The 19,348-nt window shown below is 32.1% G+C and overlaps 2 protein-coding genes across 3 annotated transcripts in view; one reads left to right on the top strand and one right to left on the bottom strand.

Annotated features, from left to right (window-relative positions):
* Positions 1 to 2,528, bottom strand: part of LOC146999346 (uncharacterized) — a 133,533-nt gene extending 131,005 nt beyond the window's left edge. Inside the window, exon 1 of one of the 2 annotated variants that reach the window (XR_015039645.1) lies at positions 2,040 to 2,528. Coding sequence is in view for 1 of the 2 variants with exons in the window: in XM_085811407.1 (XP_085667533.1) it covers positions 2,040 to 2,052 (13 nt within the window). In the remaining variant the exon portion in view is untranslated. The remainder of the gene's footprint in view (positions 1 to 2,039) is intronic. The other variant, XM_085811407.1, reaches the window with a different exon arrangement.
* Positions 2,529 to 2,859: 331 nt separating this feature from the next.
* The window catches only part of LOC118193971 (homeobox protein unc-42-like), a 169,168-nt gene continuing 152,679 nt past the window's right edge, over positions 2,860 to 19,348 (top strand). The window contains exon 1 of the mRNA XM_085822317.1: positions 2,860 to 3,046. Coding sequence (XP_085678443.1) covers positions 2,929 to 3,046 — 118 coding nt within the window. The 5' untranslated portion in view covers positions 2,860 to 2,928. The remainder of the gene's footprint in view (positions 3,047 to 19,348) is intronic.

Raw genomic sequence — 19,348 nt, 5'->3', positions numbered from 1 at the left:
AAGTTTGCCTTTAAGTGGAAACATTGTTCCAAATACGTATCCAAGGAAAAAACGGAATGTTTCGAGCGTTCCAAATTGAGATATTAAACGGAAATCTGCCAAGTCAAAGGACAATTACAAAAAATTGAAATGCTTAGCGTCAACTGTAAGCTGTTTGTTAATCAAACATTCGTTAAAGCTTTATAAAATGTGAAATACATAATAAAACAAATTTGAAGTTCAAGATTCTGGCTTCCAGGTGCCTATGTTCGGGTGGAAGTTTACGTTATTGAAAATTGGATGGCTGTAGGTACCGTCGTTTCTTCACAATGCCAGAAACATTCATACATTCATGCACATTCTCATTTATTTCATTTCTTTTAAAATAATTCAGGGTGATAACATTTGGTGGCAAGAATTTGAAAATTGATTCAACCTTTTACAGGGATTCAAAGCAAAATTACGTTTCGAGACTAATAACCCTTCTGAGCTAACGCTCCTTTGGGCCAATAATAAAAGGTATCAGACTTAAGAGTAGAGGTACAACTGTTAAGTCTAACATATGTCTTAGATGGCAACAAATGTCAATAGCTACAGACATTGCGGGGCGAAGAATTTTATTAAGGAACAATTAGACAATGGGTGTGTTGCCATGTTTTTGAATATTAATTTAAAAAAAGGAAAGACGAATATTAGTTTTCTGCTTAGTAACTGTTTCCAAAGATATAGCTTTGCGCGGAATTAAGTTAAACATTCTTTGAATTCCATATTTAAAGGCTTTTCCTTCAACAATAAGTTAAAAACTGCCTAAGTAAATAGGTATTACGAATATACATAAAAGCAGACTACGATTTAAATTTTAAATTAACATTTACATTAAAAAAATTTCTATTCCCTTATAGAGAATTTATTTTGCTTTTTCAAAACGAGAAACCTATAATGAAATGCTCTTCATTAAAAGTTAAATATTTAAAAAGTTGATAGAACAGATAAAAGTTCGATTAGGGCTCTGATGACTGATAAAATTCAATGACGTCTCTACCATCTCTCATCACCTTTAAAAAAATCGATTTTTTTTAGACCATAAATAAATATAATTGTTGAAGATGACCTCTCTAAGATGATGACTTCCCTAAAAGACCCAACTCGTGTAGAACCGGGAGCGTTTGGCTTAGATATATATATGCCATAAAATTGTTAAAACAGTCGGAATTTTAAAAATTTGATAGCTCTTTTTGGAAATAAAATTAGCCTAATTTATGCAAACAGTGTTACTTGTCTCTTTCAAGCACAAGCTCCAGTAAATTTATATGACTAAAATGTAAAGATATCAGTTGCCGATAATTTTCAACCCGAGCTTAATTATCATCTTTCACCCCTCCCCCTGAAAAAAGAAGATGTTTCTAGACACCCTAATGGTTACAATGTTAACACCTAATGTTAGAAGACACCTTAATGGCTTTATGAATATTTGACTATTACATAAAGTCGGAACTATTTAATTTTTCAGTTCATCATGATTCCCAGAATTAAGCCAGTAAATATTTAAAGAGATTCCCTGGCATAAAAAGTTACTTCTGCTTTAAAAATATCATGAAATTCCGAAAAGGAATTTTTCGATATTTCGCCGGAACCTAATGGCTTTTCGTTTTAGTAGGCCTATTAAATGGATATTTTGGAAAAAGAATGAAAAAGATTTCGTCAACTGCATTGCAATTTTTAATAATGTCCAATACGGCCTATGATCTGCAACATTTGCAGTGCTAAGTAAAAAAGTCACTTTCGAGTTGGAGGTCAACGAACTCAGCTTAAGCTTAGAATTTTACAGCAAGTATTTCTGAACCGTGTATCATTTGAAATTAAAGATGCAGAGCTAACCGAGTATGGAACGCGAGATGGGCAAGAGGAACCCCAGCCTGAGAGACGGCAGAGTGAAACAGCTGCTTGGACCTACTTTCGGAGATTTCCTGTTCATGTAAAACCGTGTTGCCAGAGAACTCTGAGCGCTGTCGTCGGAAACCTTGCAAAAGGGAAGAAAAAGAAATTACTACTCTACTCACCCAATGACGTCATTCCTGAAGCGGGTAAAACAGAACACGAAGTTTCGAGTTTCCAAACTTAGAGGAAAATTCCAAGACTGACAGCCGCTCCTTCAGAAGACTTAAAACTCAAAGGAAAAATAGAAACGTAAAAAATGTTCCATGGTGTTCCTCAGAGAGGAAGAGCGAGCTTCTAGATCCTAGGTGTCCTTCGTGTGGAGTCCCTTCGAATGTTCTGATGCAGCCGCGGCCGCCCGGCCGACTTTACTCCCGCCTCGACTGCTGATTGAATTTCGCAATCCTCGAACGCAATTTAGACGCTAAATTTACGTTATAATCATTTTAGCTCAGCCGTCTTCTTCTTTTGTTTGGCATTGGGGTGCGCATTACCAACCATCATCCTTTATTTACTTATCACTTTTTTCCCCTTCTGTAACCCCCCGGCCACACACCACGCCCTCACCTCCCCACATGTCATTCGCCGCTGTTCCTTCCATTTTATTTGGGATTTTTTTATCTCCTTCCTCACCTCCGCGTCCAAGTTTGTTTATATCTACGCAATTATCTCTCTTCGTATCAATGAGTGGACTATGAGGTTTAGCAAGGACTGGTCCCCGCTCTCTTTGCAAAGTGAGTTATTGCATCAATTCAGGAGCGAGATGGATGGAGGAGGGGAGGTTGTATTCCGCATCAGCGACCCCGCCTCTTTCGCGGGCTTCAGCCAATGGCGAGTGAGGGAGGCCGTCCCCCGAAAGCCGACCCGGGTATGCAGAGGGTATTGGAGGAGTCATAGCAGACAGGTGATCCTTATAAGACCGTATTCGCCGGGGTAACTTCATTAGTCACTTTTGGTTAGGCCGTCAGCCTCACAGAGCCGTGCATCTTTCCCATATAGAAGAGACAGAGCAAGATGGCCGATGACCAGCGACTTCTGTCCGAAGATCGGTCGGACAAGAGGAAGTGCGACGATTTTGCGGCCCTCTACGGCCTGGAGGGCGCAGCGGCGCGAGCGCTTCCAGACCATTCCGGTAAGTCCTCTCTCTCTTCCTAATAAATTCAATAAATCAAGCCGAATTATAATGCACGAGGCGCCGGTAATTGAATCGTGAACCCAAATCTTCATTTTCAGTTTCTAATATAGAGGGAGAGAAGCTTTATTAAATTGGAAATTCTATTAGGACCCTGTCGCCCATTTGTTCGCCTAATCCGTCGGAATGATTGGAGGTGGCACTTTTTGCTTCGCCTTCTCTTCACTTCACTTCGATTCATTCGCTTGGGCAAGACTTTCGTCTTGCTTCTTCTTACTAAACTCGACCTCAAATTGCTTCTTTTTTATTTTTTATCACTTTTACAATTTGTTTATTCGAAACTTTTTTAACAATTTTTTTCCCCTTCTTCTTCTTCCTTTAACACGATTAATACTCTCAAACTAGAGTACATTGGCTTCTTTTTACCTGCTTAAAAATAAGAACGACTACGACTTCTTACATTTTTTATTTTTGTCCTTATGATATGATTTTTCTGATTGCAGTTAAATTTTGAACGTCGTGCAACTAAGTGGAAATACGTCGTTGCAAAAATTTTATGGAAGTGTATTCTTTGCTTTGAGTTGGAACTGAGTTATGTTAAGATTCCGCCTTTAATAGTGTTTCGTAAATTAGACAACCATGTTCCATGTATTGAATAAAATGTTCCGCTATAGCATTGCTATCATTTGAGGAATTAAACCGAGTTTACGGATAAAAAAGATTTACACCGATTACGATTTTACAATTGAAAATCGATTATTACTTCTGCTTCCTTCAATTATCTTGTAGTTCTATTCTTGGTTCAGAAAGGTAAGTAAAGTGAGCTTATATTTCTTGCATATTATTTTAAATATCTTCAATGTAAGCTTCTATTATACCCTATTATTCTGCAAGTATGCTAAAATTGCTATGCAAATATGTTAAAATGTGTTACATAAATGTTAAAATACAGAAGTTATTAAACTAATTTTTTATTTTAATATTTGCAAGACAAATTACGTAAATTTTTTTAGCATTAAAAAGTATTTACTGTTATAGAATTTTGAAAGAAAAACATCTCAGTAAACGAATTATATCAAGTTTTCTTTCAAGAAATTTTTCTTGTAATGTTTTTTCTGCTTCTAAATTTCAAATTTGTTATTGAGCATATTGTATGTCGGTCTAAAACTAATAGAAAAATTATTATCCATTTCTTTCTATTATTATGTACGTATGTAACTGCTACGTAAATATAACATTATAACAACAAAAGATAATTCTTAGCATTTAAATTATTTTTGTGTGTTTATGTACTATGAATGCTTTACTATATCAAATTAAAATGTAGAAAAAAAAATTAATGCATTTTTATTATTTTGGAGTATCAAAATTAGCAACTGATTTTTTTAACATATCACGTAAAATAACTAAATGTATAAAATTATTTCTTCATAATTTAAATTTATTATGTATTTCACGTGAGCTAATAGTTTTGTTGGAAAATTCGCTTTCATTGTTATTTCTTGGATTGGATATATTATCATAATTTCTACAAAGTATTAATTTCAATAAAAAAGATTACTTTTGTAGAGCATATTATTTTTATTTCTATTTATTGGACTGAACACATTATCAAGATTTCCATACAGAAAACTCTAAAACATGATGATTATTTTAAAAAATATGTTACTACAGACTTTATAAAGAATATTTTAAATAAAAAAATCAATTTTGTAATGTTTATATACTTTCGCATTTATAAGTTTCCTCTTGATAGATGTCTGGAATCAAAATTATTGTTGATAATTTTTAGAGCGACAACATTTCAAATGTACCTACTTCTAATCATTTTTAAAGTCATCAGGTATATGAAGCTGAATATCCCGGTTTTTGAAAAAGACAATTTGCAGTTTTCAAAATTTAACGAAAATTCTGTTTTAGGTCAAGAACTCAAAATTTGCTCACCTCTTATTGGGCAATTGATTAGGGAAAACGAAACCCACTTTTTGCACTGGGTTACTGTTTGTTTTTGAGTAATACAAGAAATAGGTTTCTACGTTGAAATATTCTCATTTTTATGGATAAAATACTAAGCTTAGCCGTCTAACATAAACAAACGTACACAAAGATTATAATTTCAAATTGAGTTTATTCTTTCAAATTGAGGAACACACTATAATGTGTCAATTTCGAAAACATCGATTTAATTTATAAAGGAAAAAAAAAAATCTGAAAAATTTCAGATTTGAACTCTCGCCCAGAGGGATTTGTTAACTTTTTTACGCTTTGAGCTCGAAGTCTACCGGTCTGTTGTAACACTCACACCTACTAACCTATTTTAGTTTTATTATTAAGCATCATTTCTTTTTCACTACCCCGTACAGAATTCAACAGCAAAATTATAAAAATTTTAAAAGCGTCATAGCTGTACACGTTTAAAATTCCCGATGCAGCAAGAAGTAATGGCATATATATATAGATATATATATATATTTTCCTTTTAATCTTTTCCCATTTTATCATGTCAATGCTCAGTTTTCCTACTAAGACAGCTTTATAATACTTTTTTTTCGTCTTTTTATTATTAAAATTTTGTGTGTTTACTTTATTTATCAAATATCACGATCAATTTGAGTGAATGACAAAATCACAGAATACTTTAAAACAGCCTACCTTCAGAAATTCCGACAGACAATCTAGCGTTCTGGAGATAAAAATGTTTTTTTCTCTGCAGTGTTGCCACTGTTCGGTATGAAACGGTTGAGTTTGTTAATCAAAGATTTGTTAATATTTTACATATTATGAAAAAGATAATAAAACAAATTCGAAATTTAAAACTCGGGCTTCCAGGTGCCCATGTTCGGGTGAGGGACTACGTAATTCAAAATCGGATGGCTCTAGGTACCGTTGTTTTTCACAGTGCGAGAAATATACATGCATTCATTCAGATTCATAATTTAATTTCTTTAACTATAATACAGGAGGATAATATTTGGTGTCACCGATATGATAAATGGTACAACGCATTTATGTGCTTAGACTAAAAATGCCCTTTCGAGGCTAATACCCCATTCGGAACTAATGTCCCTTTTGGAGGAGTCAAAGGAACAGTTTGTATTTCTTTGCATATACAAGTGTATATTATCTATGTATAAACAACCTTTCGCAGGTCTTGAAATGAGATTAAACGAATGAGCAAAACTTAAACGAATGAGATGTTTCTGAAACAATGCAGAGAAACCTCGGTTTACAAATTTAAATTGTTTTTGAACACTGTTCGTCATCCAAAAAGTTTGTAAATTGAAATATATTCCGCATAGGAATTAATATAAATTGGATTTATTCGTTCTTAGACCACATATAATTACTTATTTAAACTGTATAGCAACATTTTGTGTGTACGAGTTCATGACACAAAACCGATAAAAATCATTAAATTTAAGACAAAGAAAGCTGAATGAAATACAAAACAGAAAAAAGAAAGGGCTCAGATTTTAATGATCGCTCAAAAGGGTTTGTTAAAGTTTTCTACACTCTCGCTGACCTCGCAGTCTATCGGTCTGCTGTTACATTCACTCCTATTAACAAATTTCTTTTTGTCTTTATTACTAAGCATCGTATTCTTCCCAGTTACGCCAAATACAATTTAATGGCAAAATTACAAAACTTTTAAAAGCAGCGTATATTTAGAATTCCCGATGAAGTGTTATGTGTTGGCATATATTTATATATATATATTTCAGGCTTTTCTCAGTTTATCATACCAATCTACAGTTTTCTTAGTACTATGGTTTCCAAAACTTTTTTTTGTATTTTTATTATTAACTTTTCATGTGTTAAATTTAATAATTAAACATCATGTGCTTCACACTTACGCCACAAAATATTCAGTTGATTAGCAAAATCGCAAAATATTTCAAAACAGCAGATCTTTGGACTTTTCGATAAACAGTCCCATTGTATAACCCGCGCAGTGTTGACATTGCTCGCTTTCAAATCGTTGAGTTTGTTAAAACTTCATTAATATTGAACTGTGATGATCTATAGTTCTTTCTTCTTTTTCTAAAGACACTTGTTTCAGAACCGCGTTTTGATGCTGCTTCTGAAGTTGCTTCAAATTTTTTTAGTTCATTTTTACGGATTTCCAAGTGTTCATAATTAACTCCTCTAAATGTTCATAATCAACTTCCAAGTCAAGCCAAAGTCTAGGCGCACAGTATCGTCGACAACAAAAGACGTCTTAAGTGCTAGAGCCCTGAAGTATATGCCTGCAACGCAATCTCGCTATGATTTCCTCCAGACCTATTTTATGGTCCTGTAAGTCGTTTGTCGTTAAGCTTTATTAATGAGATTTGACCAGCAGAGAAGTTCCTTATTGTTATTTCAGTTGCACAGGCTGTATCATCATAAGAGCTTTGAAAATCATTCGCTACCAATTTGGAGATTCGTAATTTGAAGCACCATTCGCCATCACAGGATTTTTTGTAAAGATAATTTGTTCGTGATATGAGACGTTCACTATCAGGGGTTTCACTGCATTAGATTAAGAAACTGAATACCTAAAAAAAGGCCTAATGGCCAAAAAAAAAAAGTATTATCGCATATACACCTATCCTTCGATTTACACGGAAGATATGTTCCGATTTTCCTACGTATTGGATTTTGCTACGTAAAACCGTGTAAAACGAAAAACACACTAAATGTGTATGATTTAGTTATTTATTTACATAAAACAAAAGTAAGACATCTTAAAATAAATAAGGTTATACTTCGTTCATAACAATATATGTATAACAATATATGTACAAATATATGTAGGTAATAGAAGAACATATTTAATTTATTTTACATTAGGAAACTATAAGATCATTCAAAAAGTTATTAGAAATTTAATCACTGACGTGAACTATTAGCATTTTCTTCTTGATTGGTATCCTGTCAATTTTATCGCTTGAGCGTTCTTGATGAGATTCTGCTTCAATGATTGACCAATTAGGGAAGATCTCAGATCGACAAGACTTTGTAGTGAAGTCCGTAATTAACAATTGCCTAGTGTCAATTGGAATCCACTTTTGATTTTGGTCCATATGGCTAATTCCTTTTCCATATTTTCCATTACATCATCTCTTACATATGAAATTGTGCTCTTAATGCTGCAAGTTCAAGCTGCTACATTTTTTGTACAATTTGATCTACAACAATTCTTTGCCGTCTCTTAATTGTTTCCGATATATGAAATCAAACTGATGGGTATAATATTTCGTAAAGGTTCCTTTTAAAATTTAATAATGTGTTAGATATTAAAGAAGTATACAAAATAAACATTAACTGTAAATTAGCGTACTGATTTTTCTCATCTGTCTGCTTTGATGCACGAGGATTTGTTAGAAAGTGTGATCGAAAATCTGCTGATTTGTATGCATTTCACAAATATTTGCCATTGCCACAAGATAAAAATGAAATGAAGATATTATATAACCGCGTTTCATGTAAAGAATAAAAAAAAATATGAAAGTCTCGGCTTTTGGAGTTAACGATTATTGCAAAATTACATAAACAATTTCTGTCACAACTAAACAGTTTCTTTTTCTAAGTTTGTTATAACCGAGCGCAAAGCACCATAACAAACTTCTTTATTTGCAACCTCTCAAGAAGGCTTTCAGATTAGTAAGTTTTCACTGTCCTTTCTCAAAGGATACTAGAATTCCAAACATCCACGTTCTGTTCGGGATTCGAAGCCGATCTATGCCTGATTACTGTCAACTCTACTAACTACTGTATTATTCGGTATGTTAAGCATTTTCAAGGATGTTTAGCTTATTTCGACTGCATGCAACTCTTTATTTAATTCTGAAAACATCAGAGAATCCTCCGCTTATTTCAAAAGAATTTTGAATTCGAAACTTCAGAAGTTTTTGGAGCTCTCGGATTCCCATTTATGGCATTCAGAAGTTCTGTAATAGTTCTTGAAGATAGATTTCATGATTATGTTTTCTTTCGGTAGTAGATATTTCATTTATTAAAAGGGAATTCCAATCATTTTTGTTTTCCGTTTTCATATTGGCACTTTATAATTAATTTCTGTGAGGAGGTTCTTTTTTTTTTTTTTTTTTTTTAACTTTATTAGGGCAAAGCACACTACGGCTACATACCTTAGACAGATGCCTTCGTTGAGAACTTTCTAAGGAAAACTGACTCGTTACACGCTACACGTTAGGGAAAACCAAGAAACGCTCCACACACTCAGCTCGTTTGCCTGTACCCAGGTCAAAACTACCAGAGTTCATCGATTTTACCGCTCGGCTGCTGGTGGGCTATTTCGGTCAAAAGGAACAGAGCACTTATTCTTTCCCGTCATACGTAAAGTTACACACGAAAGCTTCCTTCCTCTGTTTCTTAGGAGAAAAAGCATTAAGTCAATTTAGTTTTCATACTCTGGTTCGTTAGTGTATTGTGGGGCAATACATGTTCGATTCTGTAGTGAAGTTCTCTAGTGCTCAATCACTGTTACCTCTTTACCTGTACTAATATAAAAATTATTTAACTATATTCATGTAAACTACACGAAAATAGTAATAAAAAAAACCTCAAAGCTTTCAGATTTTATATTACTGACAAAAGGGCGTTTTTTTAACGTTTTGTGTGTTACCTTAATTTGTTAAATAGCATGTTCTCCGCACTTAAAACATAATATTCAATTCAACAGCAATATCGTAAAATATTTAAAAGAGCATTTTTTAGAATTTCCCATGCACAGTTTCGAGCGCTGGAGATAAAAAAAGTTTTGTTTTTTTTCCGTACAGTGTTGCCATTGCTCGCTTTGAAATCGTTGAGTTTCTTAATCAAAAACCTCACAAATGCTTTGCAGAATATGAAACAGATAATAAAACAAATTCAAAATTTGGGTTTCCAGATGCCCATTTTCGGGTGGAGAAGTATGTTATTAAAAATTGGATGGCTCTAGGTACCGTTGTTTTATCACAACGAGAGAAACATACATACAGTCATGCAGTTTCTTCATTATTTAATTTCTTTAAATATAATACAAGACTATAATTGGTGGTAACAATTTAAGAAGTGATTCGGTGTTTATAGTGAATCAACGCTCTGTGTTATAAGGAGGGAAGGTACGAAGTTGGGTTACCATGGAAGCGCGACTTTCATGGTAACCCAACTTCGTACCTCCCCTCCTTATAACACACAAACGCAAAATGCCAAAACAAATTTAATAGCCCTTCTGTGCAAATAGCCCGTTTGTGCTAAAAATTCTTGCACTTTTCCTTCATATCAGACGATTTAGGAGTTGATTATGATACAAATTAGGAGACAAAAATTACTACTGCTACCATATCTGCAAACATTTGTTACCGATATCATCAAAAATCGAAAGTTTTGAAAATATTTACTATAAAATTGTATATTAATATTATGTTAAATTAGATATAATATATTGAAATCTGTAAGTATATTATTATAATAGATCAGTTAATGATATTATTTTTGAGGGATATTTGAATTTCTAGTGCAGTTTTTACAAATAGTGATTTCTTTTAATTTAAGAAAGTCATGATAAAAATTGGGTTTCTAAACTAATTAAAGCCATTTACAAGTTCTCCCGCCTTCGTGGTGTAGTGGTCAGCACACTTGGTATTCAAGAGATCTCCGAGAAGACATTTCTCATTTTTCTTCTCTTCTGCTTCGAAGTAACCTAATGTCTCTATACATTAATATCCGAAATGTCATCAATATAACAATGTACACCGAAAAACTTAATTAAGTTTCTCAATAAAATTAAATGCCTTTTTAATTTGAAGAACGTACATTAATTGAATAATTAGTTCCCAGAAAGTTTATCTGTAAACTACTACTGTCAATGTCTAATTAATTTTAAAAATCTGCAAATGTACCACCCATTAACTAGTTTTATAATGTTATTGAACGCAGTAATACAAGAATATGAAAACTTTTCATTATGTATTTTTCAAGAACATGGATCTTGAAAAAATTTGTTAGTTAATACACAATATTTTGTGCTTTGAGGTTTTAATTAGGATTAACAGAGAAGGGCTTACAAGTAAAATAAAGAGTAAAATTTACAGCAACTACTTTCGTAGCACGTGCGGCAACGTGTTAAAAAGTCTTAAAATAGTCTGTCCAAGGTCGATTATTGAACTGTTAACGTATTAAGTGTGTTAATAGTTCACTTATCTCACTGATTTCTGTAATGCTTGAAATAGTTTACAAAAGCTTTTAGTATACATATTGGATTTTAAAAAAATACTTTCTTATTAAGTTGTTATTCGTATATGTAGTTAACTTGAATTTTATTTTATTTTTATGAAATTTAGGCTAAACGTGAAATGAAAAGGAATTTATTACAATAATTTCGGCAATAAAAGCTTTATAGTGCAACTTCAAGACCTTAACAGAATAATAAAAGTTAAGGGAGTTTCTGAAAATAGGTCTTATACTGCGATTTTCAGTTCGTTACTTTTTAGAAAAGCTAAACATCGTTAAAAAATAACCTATTTCCGATTGTTGACTTATAAGTAATAACTCTCTAAAACATTATAAATTTTCAATGGCTAATTTTGTTAGATTTTTTTAAAATTATATCTTTGAAGAAAGGTTTTAATGTGAAACTGTAACTAATATCAGCGACATAAAGTTTATTAGGGAGCGTGTAATGGAATTTGATATTATACCAATTTGTCATCCTGTTTACCTGATCTTTCTGGCATTATGACATTTCTACTGTTTTTATTTTATTATAAAGTTAAAGGCTGATTTCTAATGCTTTTATTTTTATGCTGTTAACTTGTAAAGTATCGTGTTTATTACTTTTCACATTTAAGAATCTAACTTGAAGCATTAAGCAGGTAGATAACACAAAAACTTACAGTGCGTAGTTAACAGCCCGCATCACTCCATTCAAAGAATAAAGCTTACACTTATCAATGCGAGTAGTCTTTTGACATACAATACTAATAACGTATAACGTGTTTTATGACGATCACACGTCCCTCAATGCTTAACGGCTAAAGTTTACATTAAAATTTGAATAGTCTTATAACATTACTATTAATAACATAACCACTCACATATACTTATTATAACATGACTTATGACCCTTGTATTCATTCAACGGATAAGTGTTATACTTAAACGCGAAAAGGTGTGAGCATATCGTTCTAACGTGTACTATTTCTAACATAGCTACTAACATATACTTTAAACATGAACTATTTGTAATATAATTACTAATACATACTACATATAACATAACTTGTAATCCTTATTTTTCTATCAACGTGTAAGGGCTAAGCTTTACTTTAAAATTCGAATAGTCTTATAACATATTCTACAAGTACTAATAACATACCGTTTTGCATATACTAATTATAACATATCTTATAATCCTTATATTCACTCAATGGATAAGTGCTATACTTAAGCGCGAAAAAGTTTTACCACATAGTTCTAAAGTGTACTATTTCTAACATAACAACTAACATATACTTCTAACATGAACTGTTTGTAATATAACTACTAATACAAGTATATACTGCCTATAACGTAACTTATAATCTTTATTTTTATTTCAACTTGTAAGTGTTACATTTTTCTTTAAAATTCGAGCAGTCTTATAACATATTCTTCTAACATACGCTCCTAATAACATAACGACTTACGTATACTGATTATAACTTTTATATTTCATTTAAGGTATAAGTGCTCCACTTTACTTCAAAATACTCTTTTAACGTATACCACTTGATGAACATAAACTAAACATGATTTATAACCCTTATACTTTTTTTGAACGCGTAAGAGTTTTCTTTTTTTTTTTTTAAAGTGGTCTTACATGCTATGTAAACATACATACTTCTAGTAAATATTATTTATAATAATAACGTATAAATAATTACATAGATTAATTAAACAAAATAAATCAAAATTTTTTCTAGGCGTTTTTGTGAAAAAGATTAATACAGATTGTATTAAAATTAAAAAAGGAGTAAGATAACTATTTAAAGCCTTTCTCTAAAAATTGCCGTAGGGGATGGCCATCGAATGGGATCCATCGAAAATTATAAAAATTAAACAAATGAATAAATTCGGATAATGCTCGAAATATAATTTGGATAATACTCGCTAACTGAATAAATTCGGATAATATTCATCAGAGGGCATTTCTTCGAATTTTTACATTAGTTAATATCAAAAAAGCATCTCAAAAAAACATTTTCTGCCCCCTTGATATTTGAAAGTCACTCTTTTATTTATTTTGACATATGTATACTTCTAACAAATATATCACATAATTGTTGACATACACTATAAAAAAGAATCTGATGAGTTTTAGATTTTAAGGGTCACCCAAAAGGGTTTGTTAAGGTTTTTTACGCTCCCTTCGACTTCGCAGTTTACCAGTTTGTTGTTACACTCACTCCTACAACCCCCCTTTTTTCTCTCTTTTTAGCTTTATTATTAAGCATCATTTTTCTCGCACGTATGCCACATACAATTCAACAGCAAAATCAGGAAAAATTTTAAAGCAGCATAGCTGTATATGTTTATAATTCCCGAACGTTACGTGTTGACATGCAGTTTTCTGTTTCTCTCAGTCTTTTCTTAGTTCATCGTATCGATGTTCAGTTTTTTTTTTTACTAAGTTGGCTTTACAAAACATTTTTTTTTGTCTTTTTATTGTTAACGTTTTGTGTGTTTACTTACTAATCATGCTCTTGGCACTTACGCCACATAAAATTCGATTTAACAGCAAAATTACAAAATATTTAAAAGCAACGTATCTCTAGAATTTCAGGTGGACAGTCTCGAGTGATGAAGATAAAATGTTTCATTCCTTACGGTGTTGTCAGTGCTGGCTCTGAAATCCTTGAGTTTGTTAATCAAAAATTCGTTAAAGTTTTCAAAATATGAAAGAAGTAATGAAATAAATTCGAAATTCAAAATTCTAGTTTGTAGGTGCCCATATTCGGGTGAAGGACAGCGATTCAAAACTGGTCTCTAGGTATCGTTGTGTTTTCACAATGCAAGAAACATACATGGTTTTGTACAGACTATTCATTATTTAACTTCTTTAAATATAATACAGGGTGATAACATTTGGTGGCAACAATTTGAAAAGTGATACCACCCGTTTAAATGTTTTGACGCAAAATGCCGTTTCGATTCTAAGATTCTCGATTCGGAGAAATACATTTCGGGGCTACCGTTTTTTTTTTGATTAATAATAATAATTTAATTTATAACCCTTACACTTCTCTCAACGTATAAGCTATACATTTCATTTTAAAGTTCAAGTGCCCTTTTGCTAGGAGCAGACACTCTAACGCGAATATATTTGTTTCCTTATGCAATTGCCATCCTCTGGGAAGAAATCCTCTACTTACGTAACATCCTTCCTCGAGAAGTTCGGGAATGAAGGTACTGAAAGAAATAAGCTGCCCCGAGGGTCCGATTTGATTCGGCCGCGTCATCGAAGAGAGATCGCCGTTGACGTCGTTTTTCATCCTTTCTCGGCCACTCCCTAGTGAGATTCTCAGGAACATTTCCGACAAACGTGCCCTAAACTCCCCAAGAGCATTTCTTCGAGCTTTTGTACTTCTCTGAAAGAAAAGACAAGTAAACAGATCACAGTCAAAGACATATTTAAGGCAAGTATGATATAACGTTCAAGTTATAGTGAAAGATATATGTAAATCAGCGATGCTTTAATTTCCAATAATTATAATGTAACAGTCAATTACTGACAGTTTTTGAAAACGATGATTTGATGATTGTTCGAAATGACACCTCGGAGAAATACATTTAATGAAACTAATTAAAATGGTTATAATGAAAAAGAAAATATATATATAATAGGTACAGAGATGTATATATAAGTATAGAGTATAAGTATAGAGATATATAAAGATGTATATATAAGTATAGAGATATATAAAGATGTATATATAAGTATATAGATGTAATATTATAAATAAAAAGTATGGAGATGAAGAATGGCATTTATTCCTTTTATATAGCTTAATTTATTAATGAATATCAGAGCGAGATTAAATTTGAAAGACATATTAAATATATCACGCTCTGCCGATTGGCCACACAGTGACCCGTGGAAGATCAAAATATTTTATTTCGGACAATGGCAACAGATTTCTCTTAAATCTCCAAGATTTTTTATGAAATTTAAAAGACAAATATCTTCACACTGGCCCGCAAAAAATCAAAATATTTTACTTCGAACTGTGACAATACATTTCTTTTAAATCTCCGAGTTTTTTAAAGATATTTAAAAGAGAAATATCTTAAGATTTAGCTAATGGTATTTCTTTTAAATCGCTGAGATTTCCGATTAAACTTGAACCATGAATGTACATATGCCGAGTGGCAGTATATTTCTTTTAAATCCCTGAATTTTTTAATGAAAATTGTTTTAATTAGCGCAACATATTGAATAAAACTCGCAATTCGAAGTACACATGTTCGGGTGAAGGACTTAGGGGATTTAAAATTTTTGCGGTCCTAGGCGTCGTGTTTTACTACGATATGAGAAATATACATACATACGTACAGAATTACATGCATATATATATATATATATATATATATATATCGATTCTTCATTATTTGATAATATAGATAGAGTTGAAATAACATTTATGTAGTTTTAACCTAATTTAATATATGCTAAAATAGAATTTAATAAAATTATGTTTAATTTGTCTTTCATTAATAAATCATAGCTACATCGTGTACACAAATATCTTCTAATAAATAATATTATATATTTCATATTAGGTCATCCGCAAAGTTAATTTTTTTTTTCTTTTCCCTCTTTTTTTGTGATAAATACGAATAAAGCAGTGAAATAAAACATAAGCAAATTTCATTGAAGCACACAAGCACTACTTTGTTCTATGATTTTTGCAATCTTTCTGGCAGATGGAAAATTCCCTTTCACTTACTTGTACGAAGTAAAAAGGAAGTATTATAATTGTGAAAAAATTTCGGGTATCATATTTCTACGAAAATATCTCTTTTGACCGCTATTGAATGCAATTTAACGATGTTTTTGTAAGAACAGAATGAAGAACACTTTTTACCCAAACGAATTATAAAACTGATTTAAAATGGATTCAGAAGAGAATTTTTCGTGGCGTCTGTACGTACGTACGTATGTATGTATGTATGTATCTCATATAACTCAAAAACGAGTAGCCTCAAAAAGTTGAAATTTTGTATATAGGACTGGTATAACATGTAGATGTGCACCAACTGTTTTGATTGCAATCGACCGCACCAAAAGTTTGTATATAAAAATCGACTCTGCTACTCACCTCAGTGAGCTCAGTTTCTTTATTCTTATATGTTTGTAAATTATGCATTTTTTGCTTTAAAAATGATTGAATTCTGTTGTTCTTATCTTCCTGTTAAGGTTTTTATACCTTTAGCTAACCTGCACGTTATAGTTCTAGAATTATCAACAATTTAAAAGTTGTTTAAGTGAGGCTAAGCTTAATTGTTTTACCATAGCAGCCATATTTGCTTACATTTGAAACTTTGTTGCTAATCTAGGGAAACCAAGCTTTCCAACAACAAAGTAACGTCTTCTTCTATTATTGCGAATTAAATTATGCTTAATCCATTCTGGAATTATCCATTAAGTTATTAAATTAGACCTTATATTGACTCAGCATAGCGTCCACAACAAATTAAGTCAGTTTCAAGGCCTTCAGTGTCTTTTGCCGAGTGAGACCAAAAGTCAACTTTCAATTTCGTGCACCGAAAAATCTGCCGTCTTGCACGTTGGCCGAATTGCTTGTTTTTGCGTAGAAACTGTTATTTTTATTGTAAAAAATGTTTTAACTTTTTTAACTGTATTTGGTATTTGATGTTTATTATATCTTTCAATTTTTAATATAAATATTTTGAGTTTTTATATATTTTTGCCTTGTCGCGAACTGAATAAATTGAATGAGACATATAGATTTCTAATGAAATTTGAGGAAATAAGTTTAAATGAAAGACAGGAAAAAATGTGTCTAATTTAATATTCCGTACAAGGGATTTATGTGGCGTACACATCAGATTTTTTAAAAAAGCTGTTGGGTTTTGAATTGTAAAGAAGTATCGAGGGGCTGTTTGACACTCTTCAAAGAAGTGAACTCCAGACCGTACAAAGAGTTATAATTTGACACAAAGAGGTGAAACTCTGAGAGGGCATCTAATGAATATGACAGGCGACGCAACATATCTCAGCTGAATGGAGTGAGCTTTACTGTGAGATTCATCGAAACGCGGGGTCGAGCACCGTCATGTCACTTCGAAAGTTGGTCAGTTTTGATCGCTTTGCTCCAATTTCTGCTTTTAAAACTGCTATTTGAAGAGAGTATTTTTTCCAAATTGATTGTCTAATTTGGTGGCAATAATTTTTAGTTTACATTTCCTTTTAACACCTTCATAGACAAAGCGTTACTTTACTGGGATGCAACCTAATCTTGATGGTAATACAGGATGTTCACCTGGCTTAACCCACAATATTTTGCTTGTTATATCTCAAGTAGCACACGACGCTGCAAACTGGTCCGAGATGTTGCAAAGTGGTCGTGGGTAACTTTTATGACGTCTTCACACGTTGCGAAGATGCAAAATAGTTGCTGTTGCATCCTGGCAATTTGTCGACGTCTCTGAAACGTCATGATATGACCGCTTTTAGACGTGGTCGTTTTATCATTTTTTTAAGTTCATCAGCATTACTTTTAGAATGAAAAGAGACTAAATCTGCATCTAATGAAATGTAAATTTAATATAAATACTTTTGATTTATTAAATTTAATTAGTACTAAAGATACGTGCTAAATAATTGTTTAAAATTTTGTTAAAATAATAATACTTAAAATATTTTTATAAATATTATAGCAAAATATTAAGAAATGAAACTAATCTATAAAGTATTATTATTTTATGGCATCCACTTCTCAACTCCGATAATGAGCCCTTTAAAATAGGAGCTTCTTTTATCTTTTTTACTTCCTTGTACGAAGTAAAGGAAGTATTAACTTCGGGTATCATATTTCAACGAAAATGTCCATTTTGACTGTTGTCGAATCCATTTGACAGATGTTTTTGGCGAGACATGTGTATACACAAAACGAATAAAGGATCCTTTTTCCCAAACAGATTATAAAATGGATTTAAAATGAATTGAGAGGAGATTTTTTTGTGACTTATGTATATATTTGTCTCACATAACTCTAAAACGAGTAGCCTTAGAAGGTTAAATTTTGTATATAGGACTGCTATAACATGTAATTGCGCAACTGCCTTTTTCATTGCAATCGGCCGCATCAAACATAAATAAATATATTGTTACGTTACTTGTCTCGGTGATCTCAGTTTTTTATTCTTATATGTTAGTAAATGAGGTTTTTTTGCTTTGAAAGCGATTGAATTATATTGTTATTTTATTCAGGTTAAGAGTTTTATGCCTTTAGTTAGTCTGCATGAAAAAGCTGTAGAATTATCAACAATTTAAAAGTTTGAAAGCATCCCGAGGGGCGGACGGGTGCGAGGTAAGCAAATGAGGCCATCATTTTGTTTACATTTAAAACTCTTAGTAGAATAGTGAATTAAGTCAGTTGGTGCAGCAGCTTCAGTGTCTTTTTTGTGAAATGGGACCGAAATTTAACTTTCAATTTCGTGTACCAAAGTGTGGTTTTCTTGTCCGCTTGCCGAATTGCTTCTGTTGGCGTATAAACTCTAATTTTAATTATCAAAATTCTGTTTTTTAACCGTTTTTAACTGTATCTGGTGTTTTAGGTTTTTCTGTATTTTACAATTTTTAATGAAGTTTGAGTTTTTATGTGTTTTTGCCTTGCCGCGAAGTGAGAACTGAACTGATTGAATGAGAAATTTATCTGTAGTGAAATTCGAGGAAATAAGTTTAAATGAAGTGCACCAAAAATTGTGCAAAATTTAATAGGCCGTACAAGTTATATGATGTCCACATCAGATATTTTCAGCAAAGAATTAAAGTAGTAAGTATATTTTGCTCTGTCAAAGTATGGGGACGTACAAACTTTCATACCAAATCTTCTTCAAAAGACCAGGTATTGTACTTTTTGTAATATTTAGACTGTCTAATATTTCCTGTACTGTATAACGTGGATTTTTAGGGACTACTCATTTTAATACGTCTTTGTTTACATTTTACTTTCTGTATTAGTGGATGGACATCCAGAATGGATATCATCTTTGAAGTTGAAATTTCTATTTTTAAACTTATCAAACCGTATT

This window comes from Stegodyphus dumicola, chromosome 1, assembly GCF_044657685.1.
Source record: "Stegodyphus dumicola isolate Sdum_Otavi_A_Nest chromosome 1, ASM4465768v1".
NCBI classification, from domain to species: domain Eukaryota; kingdom Metazoa; phylum Arthropoda; class Arachnida; order Araneae; family Eresidae; genus Stegodyphus; species Stegodyphus dumicola.
This window is presented reverse-complemented; position numbering and strand designations above follow the sequence as displayed.